The 18783-nt window shown below is 42.6% G+C and overlaps 3 protein-coding genes and 1 long non-coding RNA gene across 13 annotated transcripts in view; 3 read left to right on the forward strand and 1 right to left on the reverse strand.

Moving 5' to 3' along the window:
- The window catches only part of LOC135164261 (uncharacterized), a 59965-nt gene extending 55750 nt beyond the window's left edge, over positions 1-4215 (forward strand). For 5 of the 10 annotated variants that reach the window (XM_064124434.1, XM_064124435.1, XM_064124436.1 and 2 more), the window contains 2 exons: positions 1299-1930; positions 2647-2842. In XM_064124434.1, the coding sequence (XP_063980504.1) occupies positions 1299-1930; positions 2647-2785 (771 nt within the window). In that variant the 3' untranslated portion in view covers positions 2786-2842. Of the gene's footprint in view, positions 1-1298; positions 1931-2646 lie in introns of all 10 variants that reach the window. The other 5 variants (XR_010299260.1, XM_064124442.1, XM_064124440.1 and 2 more) reach the window with 5 other exon arrangements.
- Positions 4216-4584: 369 nt separating this feature from the next.
- Positions 4585-5330, reverse strand: LOC135164640 (uncharacterized). Its single transcript, XR_010299351.1, has 3 exons — positions 5038-5330; positions 4706-4841; positions 4585-4620 (listed from the first exon to the last, which is right to left on the reverse strand). It is a non-coding gene; the product is annotated as an uncharacterized LOC135164640 (long non-coding RNA).
- An 858-nt stretch (positions 5331-6188) lies between these two features.
- LOC135164280 (uncharacterized) lies at positions 6189-7831 on the forward strand. The gene is made up of 4 exons (XM_064124473.1): positions 6189-6758; positions 6855-7129; positions 7387-7555; positions 7644-7831. Exons 1-2 carry the CDS (start codon positions 6350-6352, stop codon positions 7022-7024), a joined length of 579 nt encoding a protein of 192 aa, XP_063980543.1. The 5' UTR covers positions 6189-6349; the 3' UTR covers positions 7025-7129; positions 7387-7555; positions 7644-7831.
- A 3156-nt stretch (positions 7832-10987) lies between these two features.
- LOC135164323 (uncharacterized) lies at positions 10988-11983 on the forward strand. Its single transcript, XM_064124563.1, has 2 exons — positions 10988-11631; positions 11710-11983. The coding sequence occupies exons 1-2, from the start codon at positions 11265-11267 to the stop codon at positions 11940-11942; spliced, it is 600 nt and encodes a 199-aa protein (XP_063980633.1). The 5' UTR covers positions 10988-11264; the 3' UTR covers positions 11943-11983.
- Positions 11984-18783: the final 6800 nt, after the last annotated feature.

Below are 18783 nucleotides of genomic sequence, written 5' to 3' on the forward strand. Positions count from 1 at the left end.
CAATTAAAACACGATCTTGAGTCGACAGAATTAGCTTATTTTTTTTCTTAATTAATTTAAAAAACCTTACTCTATAACAACACACTGAATTACCACATAACACTGCACTGACACTGCACTGACATGTTGTTATGCTCTAGTTGAGCTACCAGAAGGATAGTGGCGCCCCCTTAGCTAATTGAGCGCCAAAATTTAAAAATTCGAACATTACTGACGGTCTCCGAAAATTACCAACCCTCTGGCTCGCGACCCGTTTGACCGACGAGTACGCCTCACAATTAGTGCATTGAAATAATTGAATTTTTTCTTAATTAATTTAAAAAACCTTACTCCATAACAACACACTGAATTACCACATAACACTGCACTGACACTGCACTGACATGTTGTTATGCTCTAGTTGAGCTACCAGAAGGATAGTGGCGCCCCCTTAGCTAATTGAGCGCCAAAATTTAAAAATTCGAACATTACTGACGGTCTCCGAAAATTACCAACACTCTGGCTCGCGACCCGTTTGACCGACGAGTACGCCTCACAATTAGTGCATTGAAATAATTGAATTTTTTCTTAATTAATTTAAAAAACCTTACTCTATAACAACACACTGAATTACCACATAACACTGCACTGACACTGCACTGACATGTTGTTATGCTCTAGTTGAGCTACCAGAAGGATAGTGGCGCCCCCTTAGCTAATTGAGCGCCAAAATTTAAAAATTCGAACATTACTGACGGTCTCCGAAAATTACCAACACTCTGGCTCGCGACCCGTTTGACCGACGAGTACGCCTCACAATTAGTGCATTGAAATAAGTGAATTTCATTTTGGAATAAGGGTTGGTGTGGAACCCCTTTGAAAGATTTAGAAATTACAGCCCCCGTGGAGAAAACCTCCCATTATTAAATCGAGGAAGGCTTTCTTGGTAGGAGGGACCTCATTATTTAAATTAGTTTCAGTTTGCGCGCGCTTCTAGTCAACAGGTGTCGGTGACTAGTGGGCGTGGCTAATCTAATTACTAGGTGGGTACTGCCGTTAGAGGCACTGGGTCACTGGATTATGTCACGGTTAAATATCCCTTGTGGCTATTTGCATTTCCGGTTACCGGGCACGTGGTAACGCAAGTGTATCGTTTTTGCGAATTATAACAAGTTTTTGTGATTTTGACGCTTTCGTGATGAACTCTAAGGTAATTATACTTGGATTTTCTTTTAAATGGGTATTTCCTTGGTGATGGGTACTGTGGCCTTCGCGATTGGCCTCCGGTTGAAATTATAGGTTAGATGTGCTTATTTCAGGTGAAAGGTGCCAGGAGGGAGTGGATGACGATGTTTCGAAAACAGCCCCGTGTAAACCTCTTTAGGTGCGATCGCCCTCTCGGAGATGTGGTGGTGCCTGTGGGTTTAGTAGAGTACGTGGGGAGAGTCATGGGGGATAATCCCGACTACCGTGGATTAATGAGACTCCTGAATGAGCGGTTCTTCGACGGGAAACTCCGAGGATACACCGTGTGGAGGACTAAGGGCTGCAAAGATGCCTTTGGTTTCACCGATTTTCTGCGGAAGAAAATAATGCTACAGGAGTGCCTCTTCTCCGCAGAACTCAGCCGGACTGTCCTGGTGAGGGTGTTGGTCCACGAGATGTGCCACGCATTCGTGGACGTTTTATTGGGGAACCGTTGGGAGAATCAGTGCCATGGGGCGAACTGGAAAAAGGAGGTTCTCCGGCTGAATACGGCGTTGGGCTGTAACATCGAGGACGATGGGGACATCGACTGGGTAAAGTTGCGGAAGATGGGGCTAGATAAGCTGTACATCTGCGATCGTTGTGGCAAGCAGTCCATCCGCATGATTAAGCGTCCTCCTGATGCTAAGTTCTTCTCTTGGGTCCCTCGGCATGCGGAGCGATGTGGGGGTAGTTTCGTCTTGGCGTAAGTATTTGGGTTATTTCTCCTTTTTTTCTGTAGACCATAGAAGAGCTGAAATGATGAGGAGTGAGTGGGTGTTGGGGGTGGAATTGAAGGATGAAGGGTTGTCCAAACGAGGTTTCAATCTCGAAATCTAAGCACCTTTCCTTGTTCAGCTGTTCACACGTGGAATATTTTTTCATTGTTAAATTCTTTTCATAGGCTAGTTGTTGATGCCGGTCCATGCCGCGCTTGGTTAGCTAAACCGATGTCTTCCTATACAGTTGGCATGTATCGACTATTTTTAATTTTCTCTGTAGACTATACGAGAGCTAGTGATGATGAGTGAGTGGATGTTGGGGGTGGGATTGAAGCATGACGGGTTCTCCAAACGGGGTTTCAATCTCGAAATCTAAGCACCTTTCCTTATTCAGCTGTCCGCACGTGGAGTATTTGTTCATTTTTCAATTGTTTTCATAGGCTAATTGTTGCCGCCGGTACATGCCCCTCTTGGTTAGCTGTACCGATGTCTTCCTGAACAGTTGGCATGTATCGCCTATTTTTACTTTTTCCTGTAGACTATACGAGAGCTGGAGTGATGATGAGTGAGTGGATGTTGGGGGTGCGATTGAAGGATGAAGGGTTGTCCAAACGGGATTTCAATCTCGAAATCTAAGCACCTTTCCTTGTTCAGCTGTTCACACGTGGAGTGATTTTTAATTTTTAAATTCTTTTCATAGACTAATTGTTGGTGCCGGTACATGCCGCCTTTGGTTAGCTGTACTGATGTCTTCATGGACAGTTGGCATGTATGAGCTATTTTTAATAGTCAACCAAATATATTTCAGGGTTTTTCAGCCAAATGAATTTTTGTATTAATGTTAAGAAGTTTCTTGTTAATTGTATTTTTTTTGTAGGCCATACGAAAGCTGAAGTGATGAGGAGTGAGTGGGTGTTGGAGGTGGAATTGAAGGATGAAGGGTTGTCCAAACGGGGTTTCAATCTCGAAATCTAAGCACCTTTCCTTGTTCAGCTGTTCACACGTTGAGTACTTTTTCATTCTCAAATTGTTTTGATAGTCTAATTGTTGCCGCCTGTACATGCCTCTCTGAGTTAGCTGTACCGATTTCTTCCTGGACAGTTGGCATGTATCGCCTATTTTCACTTTTTCCTGTAGACTATACGAGAGCTGGAGTGATGATGAGTGAGTGGATGTTGGGGGTGGGATTGAAGGATAAAGGGTTGTCCAAACGGGGTTTCAATCTCGAAATCTAAGCACCTTTCCTTGTTCAGCTGTCCACACGTAAAGTACTTTTTCATTCTCAAATTGTTTTGATAGCCTAATTGTTGCCGCCGGTACATGCCCCTCTTAGTTAGCTGTACCGATGTCTTCCTGGACAGTTGGCATGTATCGACTATTTTCAATTTTTTCTGTAGACCATACGAGAGCGGGAGTGATGTTGAGTGAGTGGATGTTGGGGGTGGGATTGAAGGATGAAGGGTTGTCCAAACGGGATTTCAATCTCGAAATCTAAGCACCTTTCCTTGTTCATCTGTTCACACGTGGAGTATTTTTTCATTTTTAAATTCTTTTCATAGGCTAATCGTTGGTGCCGGTACATGCCGCCCTTGGTTAGCTGTACTGACGTCTTCATGGACAGTTGGCACGTATGAGCTATTTTTAATAGTTTACCAAAAATATTTCAAGGTTTTTCACCCAAATGAATGATTGTATTAATGTTAGGAAGTTTCTAGGTAATTGCATTTTTTTGTAGGCCATACGAGAGCTGGAGTGATGACGACTGAGCGGATGTTTAGAGTAGCATTGAAGGATGAAGGATTGTTCAAAGCCGATTTGAAACCTAGGCAGCACCTTCACTAATCGAGCCGTCCACACTTGCAGTATTTTTTTTTTAGTTTCATAGGCTAATTGTTGATACCGGTACATGCCCCTGTTGGTTAGGTGTACTGATGTGTTCATGGATAGGTGGCATGTATCGGCTCGGTTTAACACTATATCAAATATATTTTTCATGTTTTTTCACATAAAGGAACTTTTATACTAATGTTAAGAAGTCTTTAGTGAAATGTATTGTTTTTTATTTTGTCATGAGAAATATATATATCTTTTGAATATTTTTCCTTCTAACTTTTTTTTCCTATCCCTTACCCCGGTAGCCTATTCTAATTTTGACCGCAGATATTGGTATTCCTAGGGGTTTCTTTAAGTTAGGTATATCAACAAGATCACATTTGAATAAATAAAAAAGAAAACTGGACAAGTATACAAGAAAAATACAATGAGAAAAAGGAACGCAAAAAAATTAGTTTAGACATTTTATAAGGTCCATTATTTTTTTTTATTGTCAAATTCATCACAAACTTCTTGTCTCCGGTGATCACCTACTTTTCTTATTTTACATAAACAGTCTTTTTTTCTATTGTCTACTTAATATTTCACATTTTCAAATACCTTCGTATGTTTAAGTTTTTCTTATAATTATATTTCATCATTAACAATGTTACGCTATATTACATTTTAACTAGACTCATATTTAACGTGGACATAGATGATTTTATATTTAATAATAATTATTAACAGACTTTTCTTTATATTATCACAATATTCCTGAGGTACGACATTCAGCCAACTTAAACTATTAAGTTGGAACTTTGGCTTTTAAATTAAATTTTCAATAATGAAAAATAGACATCTGCAACAGAAAAAGAAAAATTATTAAGTCATTACTGTGAGGCTAACTAAGTCATTGACATTGAGTGAAGTGAATTTAGACTCACCGTGGGGATCGAAGAAGTATGTGGAATGAGGACCGGACACGGCAACAAGATTGCTCGTCAATCCCTATAAAAAAAGTTGAAGGAAGCTCCTCTTCCTTGACGGGACCTATTCTGGTAATAACGTCCCCTCCAGTATCTAGAGGAAAGGTGATTAGAATTACATAAGATAAGACCAATACCATACCATATCTCTGAATGTAGAAGAGATAGCAAAATTTTCATGGAAACTTTACAGTCGTAGAACAGAAAGAAAATTACAGGTCTTTATAAAAATGTAGCTATCTCCATTAAATTGCAGGATTTTTTAAATTTACAAAAAAAAAGGCCCATACCGAGCGTTCCTCTGGCCGAGATTTCTCCCAGCTCTGGGCCTACCCCTAGAGGCACCTCTGCCCCTACCTCTTGGGGCAGGCTCCTGAGGATCCTGCACCAATGGAGCAGGAGGTTGCCTCTCAAGAAGCATCTGCCTCTGCATATCAGCAATCTGCCTGCCTAAGAGTTCCACGTGCTGGACGAGTACATTAGGATCGAATACCGAAGGTTGAGGAGGATCCTCTTGCTCCCTTGGTGCCGGTCCCGGCGAAGGCTGGCGTTGTGGTGAACAAGCTGGAGGTGAGGGTGGAGACGGTGGCATGCGCTGGCCCAGGATTCTTTGAATTGAAAAAATTAAATTTTAGTTCAAAACTTTATCTATGCTCTTTCTTAACGTCGTTACTAAATTTTGATAATGAAAAATATTGTCAAGAAAATACCCTTTATGATGAATGATTTTTTTTTGATGAATATCCTGATTTATTATTCATACACGATTCCAGTATGGAATCCAGTATAAATAACACTAAATAGTTGAATTAATGTTAACAATTATTTGTTTTACTTCATCAATTAAAAATACAGCTATTTTATTTTTATTTTTCGGAAATTACAAACGCATATTTCCGTCTGAAATTTTAACCTAAGAACCGTCGACGGGCGCCGGTGGTTTTCCCCCTCTAAAAACATATGCAATAAATGGATCACATAGCTCAATGGTCTCCGAATGTTGACGCGGATAACTTAATAATTAACGATTTATATATTGGAAAACTTACCAGGTCGTCGTTAGTCTCCATAACTGCCAGAGGTGCGATGTTATTAAGATTTTTGTCGGCCATGTTGATACACTGAAAAAACAATAGACGATGCATTCACCAACACTTCACTGCACTGTACACTTTTATCTAGGGACAAAAAAAATCGCCAGCGTCTTACTAGCGAATGGCCAATCACGATTAGGTATTTCACTATAGTACACTACACTGCGCGTTGCCAACTGAGCGGCTCCAATGTAGCCGTTTAGTGATCGACATAATAAAAACTCGAGAAATGTGCATGTTAGCTCGTTGCTATGCGCATATTTTCCTTAATATTCCATAAATAAAAACGATAGTTGGTTCGCTGGAAAGCTGATACGCGATGTATATTACGTAACTAAGGGCAGTTTTCACCTAAATTATCGCATAATGTTATTAAGTGAGAAAAAAGGATTGGAGGTAGTGGAAGGGGAAGTTGTGAGGTGTATAGATACTTGGTAGCGTTCGGCGATGATTCGCGTATGAAACGTGTACTTGGCCGATACGCTACCGCGTATCTCGATTAACGGCGATGCGTAAAGCCTCAAAGCATGTTGAAGTGGACGCAATCATTGTTCGATCAGAAATAAATCGAAAAGATCAACCTGAGGATGCGATCGTCCTGGGACCTTCCAGAGATCGAAGAGATGGTGAACAATGGCTAGCTACTCCACAGATGATTCACGAATCCTCAGAAGCTTTAAATATTTCAACTCAAACTCTATCTATGAGCTCTTCAATTTCGTCCCACTTTTCACTTTTGACATCCCCAAAGCCGATAGGCAGTTCTAGTCCAAGATCGCCGCTGAAGGATATCGGCAATAGAGTCACAATGCGGAAGCTTAAGAGTTCAGGCATCAATCTTACAAAGCCAAGGCAATCACCAGCCTCGTTCTCCAGACCTATTAAAGATTTAGATGATGATGGATTGGAAGATGAAAGTACGTTTTATTCTTAGCATTTTTCGTCGTTTGATTGTTATTTTTATTTAACTTTACATTTTTATGTAATTCTACTCTGTTTTTTTTTTTATGTAGAAAAAGATTTAAAGGAAATCATGATCATGTGTTGCCGACAAGTGCGTATGATTGGACACAAAATAGATCGTCTGAAGGGTCAATTTGTAGAGATGAAAAATGAAATAACTCATCTAAGAAGTGCCCCCCATCCAAGCCAATTAATCGATGGATTTGGTACAGAATCATAAGGAGATGAGGCCAGAGATGGATTCAAACTACCGTGTAAGACTCTGGAAGAATTGAGAGCTTTTGACAAGCAATTGGAAGAGGATAAGTCTTACAGGAAAAAAATTGTGAGTTTTTTCATCAGCATGGCGATTTATCACACATCGCAAAAAAAATCTTTGTTTGAGGGCTTAAAACATTTGAAATTAATGCTAGGCATAGAGTAAAGTAACGATTTTAAAATTCCAATTTTTGCATTCCAAACAAATTTCTATACAAATTTTCAAGATTCAATTCCATCCTTAAAATTGTCTATTTAATCTTTCAAAAAATCTTTAGTTTGAGATTTTTAAATCTGAAATATGACGGAATCACATTTTTTCAGTGCATGAAGGTGCATAAGTGCATCAACAAAGAGCTTTCACTCTCGCGAAATTTGGGCGTAGTTCTTCGCAAATTTCTCACACAACAAGTGGGAAATAAGATGACCCCTTTGAAAAAGGTGCAGGGCAAAGAGCTGTTCAAGAATCTGAAATTTTATGGTTGTCTTATTGGTAAGAGCACTTTTATTAAGATAACCATTTAATTATTTTGAGCACTTTCTCCGAAGAATGATCACTTCGAACATTATTTTTTCCTCAGCTGTTTTTGGTTTAAATTTTGGATCTAAAAAAGAACCTTTGGAACGTAAGACTTTCAATGTTGCATTAAGTGGGGCTTTGAACAATTCTGGAGACTGGGATGGTGGACGATCTCGTCGAGCTAAACGCACTAAGTTGAAGGAACCAATCAATCCAGAGTATGGCGACGCATTCATGGCAGAGATATTAGCAGAAGATGAGATTGTTACAAACAGTCGAAGAGACGAAAGAAATGGCGACTAGCTTTATGGAAAAAAAACAACTGAATTCGTCTAGGAAAGCCATTTTATCCATTAATAGTAGAAATTAATGTTATTGATGTTGATGTTAGAAAAAGTTTAAAAAAAGATTACGTATTATTTTTCAAAGGAAGAATGTTCAAAAATATAGGTTCTAATCTGCAATAATGCTTTGCTAATACGTACATTTTCATCATATAGTTTCATTGAGAAAAATGCAAAAAATGGAATGAATGGATTTAATAATACAATTTTTTTCATATGATACTGTTCCTTTTCAAACGTTCAAAATAAATATAAACAAATATAAATACATTGTAGTTTTCACTTTCCTTCGGCACCGACTCAGAGCCGAATCAGGGCCTCACCTGATTGCCGTATGTGGCACAAATACGGTTAAGATTGTCCGGCCCGGACATCAAAAACGCGTAACGCGCCTTATCCGGGCCAGATTCGGCTGACCGTACTAGCGCCAAACATGACGTTCGGCGTGCCATAGTCGGACCGGACGGTTTGCCGAGCCAAATTTCTAGTAGGGATGATTTATTGTAAACACTATTAATTGTCACTGGTGATTAACTCTGCACAAACTGGCTAATTATGCAGTTTAATTGTGCCGGAGATGTACTCGGTGATGTACTAAATTACACGAGGATTATCTGGGGTTGCTAAACGTTACCGCGCTCGATGATGATCTACGATGAACTGAACGAGTTTCGGTACTTCCGGGGTCAGCTCGGGGCCTAATGACCCGAGGTGTCGCTGTCGAACTTTTGGCCTGACCGGGGGCCTTCATTGCTATTTGGGCGCTAAATGTCTACGTTTCAAACACCCCCAAAACATGCCTGTTCACCAGCCGCATCCTATCTCAGAGCACCCTGTATATAGCTATACCTTAGTATTGCGCGGTGACCCGTCGCCACGGCAAGCCTCGCCACGCCAATGATTCGGTTTACAAGTGAGCCTATAGATGTTTTACATCAAAATCACAAAACATAAAGACAAAATTTTTTAACAATCTATGGCCAAGAAGTTTCACTTCAATCGTGCGTGAATTTTATACACATATTTTCTTACTTTTTATTTTGCAGCTCTTGCCTTTTGGCACGGCCGGCGACCGTATCGTCTACCTTCAACCACGGTACGGCATTGTCGCAAATTCATTCAGGAGTCTAAGCTGCCCCCAATCCGATCTCCGGGGGGGCACAATAATGCATCCGTCGTGCGGCGAAGTCTGTGCATCGCCTTTCAGCATGCCAGAGAAACCTCTCCAGTGACTACATCAAGAGACCCAAGGAGGGTGGTGCCCTCAAGGGTTCGTAGTCGCCCGCCGTGGGCCTGGGTACTGCTCTCCCGATCAGGGAAAGGTTACAGTCTTCACGCTATCCAAGATGACGTCGCAAAAAACGAGGGATTGACTGAGCAAGCGAGCCAGCCAACGCCTGTATCTTCCACACCATCAACCACTGAGTCTACTCAGTTATTGGGTAGGATTTGTGAGTGCCACGTTAGCGTAATTAGGATCGATAGGGATGGCGTCGTCACCGTGAGACTCACCGGTACCCATCGTTCCAATAGATCATCCTCCCCGGACACCCACGATCGAGGGACCGGGCGCGCACCGCGACATTAGGATGCTACAATTGAACATGTCCCGCTCAATTGCAGTAACCGGGGAGGTCTTCCAGCTAGTTCGCAAAGAACGTCTGGATATACTGTTGCTACAAGAGCCATATGCCATTCGTGAGGGGAACAGCTGGACCATCCGAGGCCTAGGACTCGGCATGCGTATTGCCGCGTGCTCAACGGTCTGAGCGTGGGCGGCCGTCGTTGCGTGCAACTCCATGGTGGAGATTCCTTACGGATCGCTGTTAAACACAGCACATTGCGTTTGTACTGAAGCCTGCGTTCTCGGTGGATCGTTCTTCGTTCTCTCGAGTTATTTTCAGTACTCGGACGATATAGAGGTCCACCTGAGGCAGCTTGAGAAGGTCCTGACGTGTCTCAGGGGTTGCCGCGTTCTGGTGGCGGCAGATGCCAACGCCCAACACTCCCTCTGGAGCCCCAGGACCACCGACGGTGGTGTCCTCTGGGGTGAGCTCATCGAGTCCTTCGGTCTCCGCGTCGCGAATGATGCCAGTCAGCGCCCAAACTTCAGGGATGCCGTAGGTACGTCGTTCATCGACATCACCCTGGCCTTCCCTGGGATGTATAAATTCATACGTGCATGCCGGTTGCAGGACGAGTGGTCCACCAGTGACCACACGTCTGTTAGTTTTCAGTTGGCGATCCGGAGTTCCCCACAGCGCGTCAATAGCTCAGGGGTCGGCGAGGGCCCCACCATGCGGTTCAACACTCGTCGCACCGTCTGGGAAAAGTTCGAAGCGACTTTCGATAAGTAGGCCCGTGAGAAACTCGCGAACTATCCGCTGGATCTCCCAGCGGATGTTGAGAGAATGGCAGAGGTACTCACGAAAGCCTGCCAAGATTCGATACCGCGCCGCAAACATTACCGTCGCGCGAATCCGTGGAGGGCCGAGGAGCTGACCAGCAAATGGAAGCTGGTCAGTCGTCTCCGCAAGCGCTACCGAAAGGAAGCCAACCCTGACGCGGGAAAAATAAAGCAGAATAGTTATCGTGTTGTCTTACGGTCCTTCGGGCGTATGCCCATAAATTACACAACCGGGACGAATGGACCGAAACACGTAACTTTTAAGCCGACACCAATTTGTTTTGTCTCTGATCTATTCAAAGATATCACTTGGGACAATACCACATGCGCTTCAGCATCACTGAATCCCTGTTGTTGGGTACTTTCCATGTTGAAAAAATGAATGGATGAAATTAGGACGACTGAATAAAATTGACGGCAAGCACCCGCTTTTTATAGCGCTACGTATGAGAGTGGAGGGAACAGAATCCCCCACTATGCACATGACAGACCTAGAACCGTCACACATTATCCCCCACCGCAGGGAGTTCTGCGGCGGCGGCGTCACACATTCGCCCCACCCTCGCGGTTTTTGTATGTTGCGCGGTCCCCCACTCTTACCATGCAGCCTTCCTATACCGCTTTTTTTCTTGTTAATTCGAGTGAAGCGTTTTTTGTCATTCGTTAAAAGACATTGCAATGATAAAAATCTCTAAACACTTTGAAACTTACGCTTTAGAGTCCCTCGAAAAATATCTCGCGGATCGCAAATCGTATGAGGGACGACAAAAGCCTCAATGTCGCGGGAAAAGAGTGCGCGTATGTGTCGATAAATATACAGATAATGATGACCTAGACAGTGAAGATAGTGATGACATGTGCATTCCAGCAAAAGCGCGGAAAATCGCGATAGGGTCAAGTGAGCACAGAGGAAAAAAAGTTGTGGACTAATATGTTAGATCAAGATCTTGATGTGTTCAATCAAGTGAATTATATTGATAAGGAAAAGGATCTGACAAAAATACAGGCTCGCGAAAAACGTTTAAAGCTCGCGGAAAAAAAGAATGCTGACTTTATCGCCCGCGAAAAATGCCGCGAACCAGCTAAGGAAAAACAAAAACGATTTAGAGCTCGCGAATCCGAAAAAAATCGATCCAAGGACTACACATCGAAAGATATCATCCCTGAGACCATGATGGAATTGGATTCATCGATCGAGATCATTCCCAGCACTCCATCAGTTATTAGTTTAATGCTAGAACGCAAGGGTGAATATGCGCAGCATGGACTATTCAATCCCGCGGCCTCAACCCCTACAAGTAAATATTTAATCAATCAATCATACGAATTTTTAGATTAGATTGGCTTAAGCTAATCTTGTATTTTTTTCGTTTCAGAACCGCGAAAAACTATTGAAGAAATCAAGGCCGTTGTAGTCGCGTTGGGCGTGAATCTAGAACAAAGGAATCGCGAGGGCGATTACGAAGTGCGATGCACTCAACCGCAGCGCCCAAAAGAGCTTAATCAAATTGCGATGCAATTGGATCAGAACGACAATGATGATGATGAAGGATTGGCCCTCCAGAGTCTTGATTTTATCCCGTTATACCCCAGTAACCGTTCGGCTTAAAAATTCATTCAACATTTTTGTATTTTTTTTGGTTAGCTGAAATAAACGTCATAAATTTTGTTGCAATAGCGATGTCTTGACTTTTTTTTTATTGCTAGGCGAGACTCAATATTCCCTCTCTTGTCGCCAGCCCTTTTTTTTTCTCGTAGAAGCTAGGGGAAATTTCTCTCACGTCTTCTTCTTCGTCGGTGTCCCGAATCCTTTCGTTTATTGTCTCTTTTCTTCTAGTTGTTTAGAAGGTTTAGAGTACAATTTTGACTCTTTCCTCGTCTTTCCTACATAAATCCTTTCCATCATCTCCCTCTAACTCACGGTTTAGAGGGTTGAGGGCGATATAGTGTCACAAAAGTTATACAAACCGTGAGGTCCCACTATTCGCCCTCTTTCACTATCGACATCCGGAGGACTGTAGTGTCTCGTTCCGTTTTTGTGTTTTTTTGTTTAATTAAAAATTTTTTTTAAAATGGTGAAAGTCACCTGCCAAGGAGCGTGTCAGGAGGATTACGCTCGCGAGGTTAGTTTTTGTGTATTTTTCGTTATTTTTGCATGTTTTTTCCTCGCGTTTGCGCGGTTTTGGTGTGGGACGTTTTTCTCGCGGTTTTGTAATTTTCAGTTTTTTCGTGTCCGAGGGTTCTCTTCCTAACTTTTTAATATGTTCTTGTCAAGGGTTATACTTTTTTTTATATATCGAATCCGCGTTTTTTTCATTTTCTTTCCGTTATTGTTTTAGTTTTTTTGGATATTTCGTTTTTCATCATTTTCAGTTGTTAAATTCATTCTGCGTGTTTTTGTTTTCTTTTTAGTTGATTTTGTTTGTCTTTTTTTAAATTTTTGATTCATTGTGTTTTTTTATTTTACAGATGCCGGCCATCCGGAGGGAGACGGAAAACCTCAGGGCAGCCAACGAGTGGCTGCGCTGGGAGGATGCGGAGGGTGAAACCCTGGATGGCGAAAATATTTTCGCCATCAGGGATTTACAAGCCAGGGCCGGGAAATGGCTGGAGGATGCCGAGCACGAGGCTTATAGGGTAAGTTTTGGCTCTCTCTCTCTCTCTCTAACCCCTTTATTCCCTTCCTGACACCACTTTTCCTCCAGTCCTCTCCTCAAATACACCCCTTTCTTCCTCATTTTCTTATAAACATAGATATATTTAATGTTAATGTGTTTTTTTCTTTTTTGTTTCAGGGCGGAGCTCGCTGGGAGGGAGGTGTCGGCCCGGACACCCCCAGAGAGCGCGAAGGGTCCGCGCTCTGAGGTGCCAGGCGCGTGCCCTGGAGGCCAAGGGCGAGCAGGCGCTCGCCCTATACGACGTCGAGGATGCCTGGGCCCTCAGGATCCTCTTCGGGGGGAGCCCACCCAGCCCGACCTGACGGAGGAGGACTGGTCCCTGGAGTAGTGGACTGAGATCCCCCTCCACCCCCTTAATTAAATTGAATTTTTAACAAAATTGTATTTTAGTTGTATGATAAAGCCCCGGACCGCTCTGTAAACGAGACGCAGGGGACGGTGACAGGAGGCTGAATAACAGCACCAGACTCCAGGATTCTGGGGCACACTTCGGAACCCGGCTAGCGACAGCTATAACGTCGACCTACGGAAGTGAAAACCCGTTAGGAAAACCCAAGGCATCGCCGCGGACCAGAATCCCCAAGCTAAGGTGGAAGTAATCGTGCCGAGGGCTGAGTGACACTGGGGGACAGTGTCGTAAACGATACCCTTGGGGAACCAGGCAGCACCCCATTGTATGCATGCCTTAGCCCCGCATCCAGGCTCTGCGAGGGTGGACCTCTATCCCTGGTAACTCGTGGAAATTATATGGATCCCTCAAATAATAATAATTGTAATTTTAACGCCGATGACGGTGCCCTCTCTGAGGGACCGGCTGAGGCATGTAGGTCGGAGGAGAAGATGATCTGCGCTAGGGCCCCGGCATGGGAACAAGCGCAGATACGGATGGAAGTGGAGGGGGAGTCAGCCTCAGAGGGGCCTACCAGTGGTGGGCCCGCTGTCGCTGACCCTACCCAGGGGAAGAGGAGGAAGGGTAGGACGGGTGCGGAGAAGCGACGGGCCCGCCAGGCTAGGCTGAAAGCCGAGGTCTTGCGGGATCAGCAATCTCCGCAGACTGCGACCGCGTCGGAGGATAAGGAGGGACAGGGCCCAAGAGGTCCAGGTCCTCGGGTTCGACTCCCCCCGATGTGGCCATGCCAAAAAAGAAAAGGGCTATGGAAGGACTAGGGGCACCCTCCTTCAGCGAGGCAGCGAAGGGTGGCCGTAGTGCCAACTGGCCATCCTGAGCTGTCCCTGACGAGAGAACAGGCTGACCTGGTTCAGGAGGCGCAAGTGGCGGCACTGTTCGGGACTGACCTAGACGGTCAGCTCCCGAGTTTTGACGGCCACTGGTTTGACGATGGCGTGCTGTGGGTGGCATGCATGGACCGTCAGTCGAGAGAATGGCTGAAGACCGTGGTGCCCACCCTGGTACCCTGGGAAGGGGCCTCCGTTATCCTGGTGGATAAGGAAGCGCTCCAAAAGCTGATCAGGGATACGGCCTTACTCCCGAAAAAACCCGTGGGAGCGGCTGTGGCCCTTGAGAGGCTGAGGATGCAGAAGAGGGCCCTCACAACAGGGTGGTGGGTCTGGGACTGCTGGAGCGGGGCGGAGGGGCCCAACCTGGTGTTGGGCGTGGACCCCAAGTCCCTAGAGGCCCTGAAGGGTATGAGGATGGCCCCTTTCTACTGCCACGGTCGGGCTCGTTTTTATGAGACCCAGCGGAAAGCGGCGGGAGGAAAGGCGCCCCAGGCACAGCCAGGCCCAGTAGACGCGATCGCTGACCAAGGGGGGTCAGGAACCGCAGGGGATGGAGAAGGGCGGGAGGGAGCGCCAAAGGGTCCAGGTGGCCCAGAGAGTGCCCCAGTAACTGCCGGGGAAGGCGCCCGCGAGGGTGGGGAAAAGGAGAGCGTGGAAGGCTCCCTCTTACATAGGGACCCCCTTACCCCTGTACGGCCTCCGCTGACCGGACGCACCAAGGGCCGGAGAGGAAGGCCGCCTCTAGTGAGGGGGGGCGCCGCGGGAACTGGGAGGGGTTCTCAAGGGACCATCAACTGGGTCCTGCCGGGCTCATCCCACTCGGGGCAGGTAAGGGGGCCAACAGGCGACCCTGCCTAACGGCCCGCCAATGGCCAGGCGGCCGAGCCCTGGCAACACGGAGGCTCAGTAAAAGGCCTATCTGGAGGCGAGGTGGAGCTATTCTATGCTCGGGGTGACCTGGGCCCCAGGGCCTGCATTGCTGACTATTAGATTTTAATAAATTGGAAGCCAGGTTAAATAACAAAAATGCACGATGTAAGTAAGATCAGTTTTTATTTCTTGAGGAATATATGTTCACACTTCGAGAGCAGTCGACGAACTAACAAACGAATTGGAAAATCTCAAAAACCAAAGCATCGTCATCATGGTTTCTTTCTTCCAATGAACAATGATTTCTTTCTTTTATTCTATAAACATAAACTGGAGGTTTCGGCGCAAGACCACGCAGACGGTCTCTCCAGGAAACAATGACCTCACAGTACTCGTGTAAACTTATATATGCCTCTAATATAATCATATTGTTTTTGCTCTTTTCAATACTCCCACTCAAAAATAATATCGATTGAAAATAAAAGTGGAGTATATAATTTGTCATATTTGGGGAAATAACATAAATGGTCCAACATTTGTTGCTAGGGTTGGGGAAAACCCCATATTAAAAACCCAACCAAACCATAGAGTTGAATAAACAAAAATACATAGCTCATAAGGTTTTACCTTTCAACATTTTTCTAATATATATATATATATATATATATATATATATATATATATATATATATATATAACGAGTATTAATTCTTAATCTCCTATAATGTTCTATGGATTAGAACTCTTCCAAACCAATGTCCTTCCGAATCTTCAGAAATTGGGTAGCAGGTAGTGACTTGGTAAAGACATCTGCTAATTGGTGACCTGTAGGAATGTATTTAAGGATTACTTCTTTTTGTTCAATTTTTTCTCTTGAAAAATGATTTTTGATATCGATATGTTTTGATCGTTTATGGTCTGTTGGGTTATTAGCAATCGCGATGCACCCATTATTATCCTCGAAAATTACTATGGGTTTTGATAATTCCATTTTGATACTGATTAATAGGTGTTTAAGCCAACAGGCTTCTTTAATCCCTTCAAATAGAGCCATATACTCTGCTTCCGTTGAAGACGTTGCCACTGAGTTCTGTATCTTTGTATTCCAACAGATTGGATTCACCTCAAATAATTTGAATAAAAAACCAGTAGTGCTTCTACGATCAATTTCATTTCCAGCCCAATCAGAGTCTACATAACCGATCAACATATCTTTATAATCATTTTTTCTGAAAATTAATTTGATATTTAATGAGCCTTTTATATATCGCAGGACTCTTTTTAAGCATTGCCAGAGCTCTCGATTATTTTTAATCTGATACCTGCTTAGTAGGTTGAGAGCTGCACACAGATCAGGGCGTGTACACAACATTGCATACATTAAACAACAAATTAGATTTTTACATGGGGCTTCATTATGCTCATCAGAATTTAGAGCTGTATAATTTAATTTTGGAGGTAAAGGGGTACTAACAGCTTTGCAATCGCCCATGTTAAATTTCTGCAATACATTTAGTAAATATTTATTTTGATCAAGCATAATTATACCCTCTTTTCTTTCGATGTTAATACCCAAGAAAAAATTTGCTTCGTGCATGTCTATCATTGAAAATTGTTTCATCAAATATTGTTTAAAACTATTCATAGTATTTTGTTCACTTGTCGCAATTAGAAGATCATCAACATATAGAATTACATAAATATTTTTCGTGATGTGACCTCGATCTAGAAAATATAAGCAACGGTCAACAGAGGAATTTTTGAAGCCATGTTCTTTGATCACCTGATCGAAATGTTGAAACCAGCACCGGGCTGCTTGTTTCAAACCGTATAATGCTTTATTTAATTTACATACATGGTTCTCTTTTGCCTTTATTCCTTCTGGGACACGCATGTAAATTTCCTCTTCCAAGATACCATTGAGGAAAGCTGTTTTTACATCCATTTGATGGATCAATAAATCAAATTGATTGGCAATAGCCAAAATTAATCTAAAAGTACTAATTCGTGCGACTGGTGCAAAGGTTTCATCGTAGTCTAATAAGTACTCTTGGCTAAACCCCCTCGCGACTAATCTAGCTTTATATTTTGTTTTGTTTCCACTAGCATCGTTTTTAATGGTAAAAATCCATTTACAATCTACGATGTTTTTGTTATTTGGGCAAGGTATTATTTCCCATGTATTATTTTGCAAAAATGAATCAATTTCATCTTTTATAGCTCTTTCCCATTCAGATCGATCATCACGAGTTTTAATTTCTTGATATGAGCTTGGAATATCAGAAATGACCGATTGTGCGCTTGTGTAATAACAATGTTCCTCCTCATAAGAAATTAGAGGCATATTTTTAATACGTGCACTTCGTCGTGGCTCGATCACGTTTTCATCGGTTTGAGTGTTTACGCCTGTGGTAGGACTTTTATCAACTTTATCTGTTTCAGTCACAGATTTGTTGATTTTATTGATTTCCTCTGTTTCATTTACAGATTTATCAATTTCATTGATTTGATCTGTTTTATTTTCAGACTTGTTGATTTCATCAACTTCTGTCTGGGTTACAGATTTATCAATTTCACTCTTATTATATTTACCGATTTCAGAAATATTTTCAGTTCTCTGTCTTTTTGTTCTTGGATTTTGATATTCAATTTCATTGTCACATGCAAGGGGTCGTGAAAGTTTGAAATTACCTTCATCAAAAATAACGTCTCGCGCTACAATAAATTTATTTGTTTCGACGTTTAATATTTTGTACCCATTTTGTTGGTACCCCATGAGTATACCCTTGAATGACTTTTTATCGAATTTATTTTTTCTAGTTTTGTCATGAACATACACAGTTGATCCGAAAATTCTAAGATACTCTATTTTAGGCCTTTTATTATGCCATAACTGATAAGGTGTTTTAGAATTTGAAATGGCTTTTGTAGGCGTTATGTTGAGTAAAAATGTTGCTGTTAGAATCGCTTCACCCCAAAATTCTTTACCTAGGTCGGCACCATGTATCATTGCACGTGCTTTTTCAACCAATGAACGATTCATTCGTTCAGCAATAGAATTCTGTTGAGGTGTATACGGAACTGTGAGATGATACTGAATTCCCTTTTTCACGCAAAACTCTTTGAAATCGTTAGACAGATATTCTCTCCCTTTATCACAGTAAAGATGAGCTATTTTCGAATTAAAATGAGTTTCACTTTTAGTTACGAACTCTTGAAATACTTTAAACACACCGGATTTGTTATGTAATAAATATACAACCGTGTAAAGAGTGAACTCATCAATAAAAGTAACAAAATAATTTTTGTCATCGATTGTTGTGGGTGTAATTGGTCCACACACATCCGAGTGAATAATGAATAGAGGCCTTGTAACATGAGTTCTATCCCGGGTCTTTGAAAAAGGGAGACATGCTTGTTTTCCATATATACAAGCTTCACAAATTTCATCTGTGGGGTTTATTGACCCTAACCGTTTACTATCTAAGAGCAAGTCATTTCTTTTTATTTCTAGAAATTTTGACTTTGAAATGTGGCCTAAACGTTCATGCCATAATTTATATGGGTTTGAGAATGTGTTTTTATCAATATTAGCCTGATTGCACATCCTTTTAGATATTACAAATTCGATACAAGTTAAATTGTGCAGTAACTTACCAGTTG

The sequence above is a fragment of the Diachasmimorpha longicaudata genome, chromosome 7, assembly GCF_034640455.1.
Source record: "Diachasmimorpha longicaudata isolate KC_UGA_2023 chromosome 7, iyDiaLong2, whole genome shotgun sequence".
NCBI classification, from domain to species: Eukaryota; Metazoa; Arthropoda; class Insecta; order Hymenoptera; family Braconidae; genus Diachasmimorpha; species Diachasmimorpha longicaudata.

What these genes read in the sequence shown, in the direction of transcription:
- LOC135164280 (XM_064124473.1), top strand. Translation starts at nt 6,350, where the DNA reads ATGCGTAAAGCCTCAAAGCATGTTGAAGTGGACGCAATCATTGTTCGA. An exon ending in TGATGGATTGGAAGATGAAA is followed by an intron (nt 6,759 to 6,854) that starts GTACGTTTTATT and finishes TTTTTTATGTAG; the next exon opens with AAAAAGATTTAAAGGAAATC.
- LOC135164323 (XM_064124563.1), top strand. Translation starts at nt 11,265, where the DNA reads ATGTTAGATCAAGATCTTGATGTGTTCAATCAAGTGAATTATATTGAT. An exon ending in CGCGGCCTCAACCCCTACAA is followed by an intron (nt 11,632 to 11,709) that starts GTAAATATTTAA and finishes TTTTCGTTTCAG; the next exon opens with AACCGCGAAAAACTATTGAA.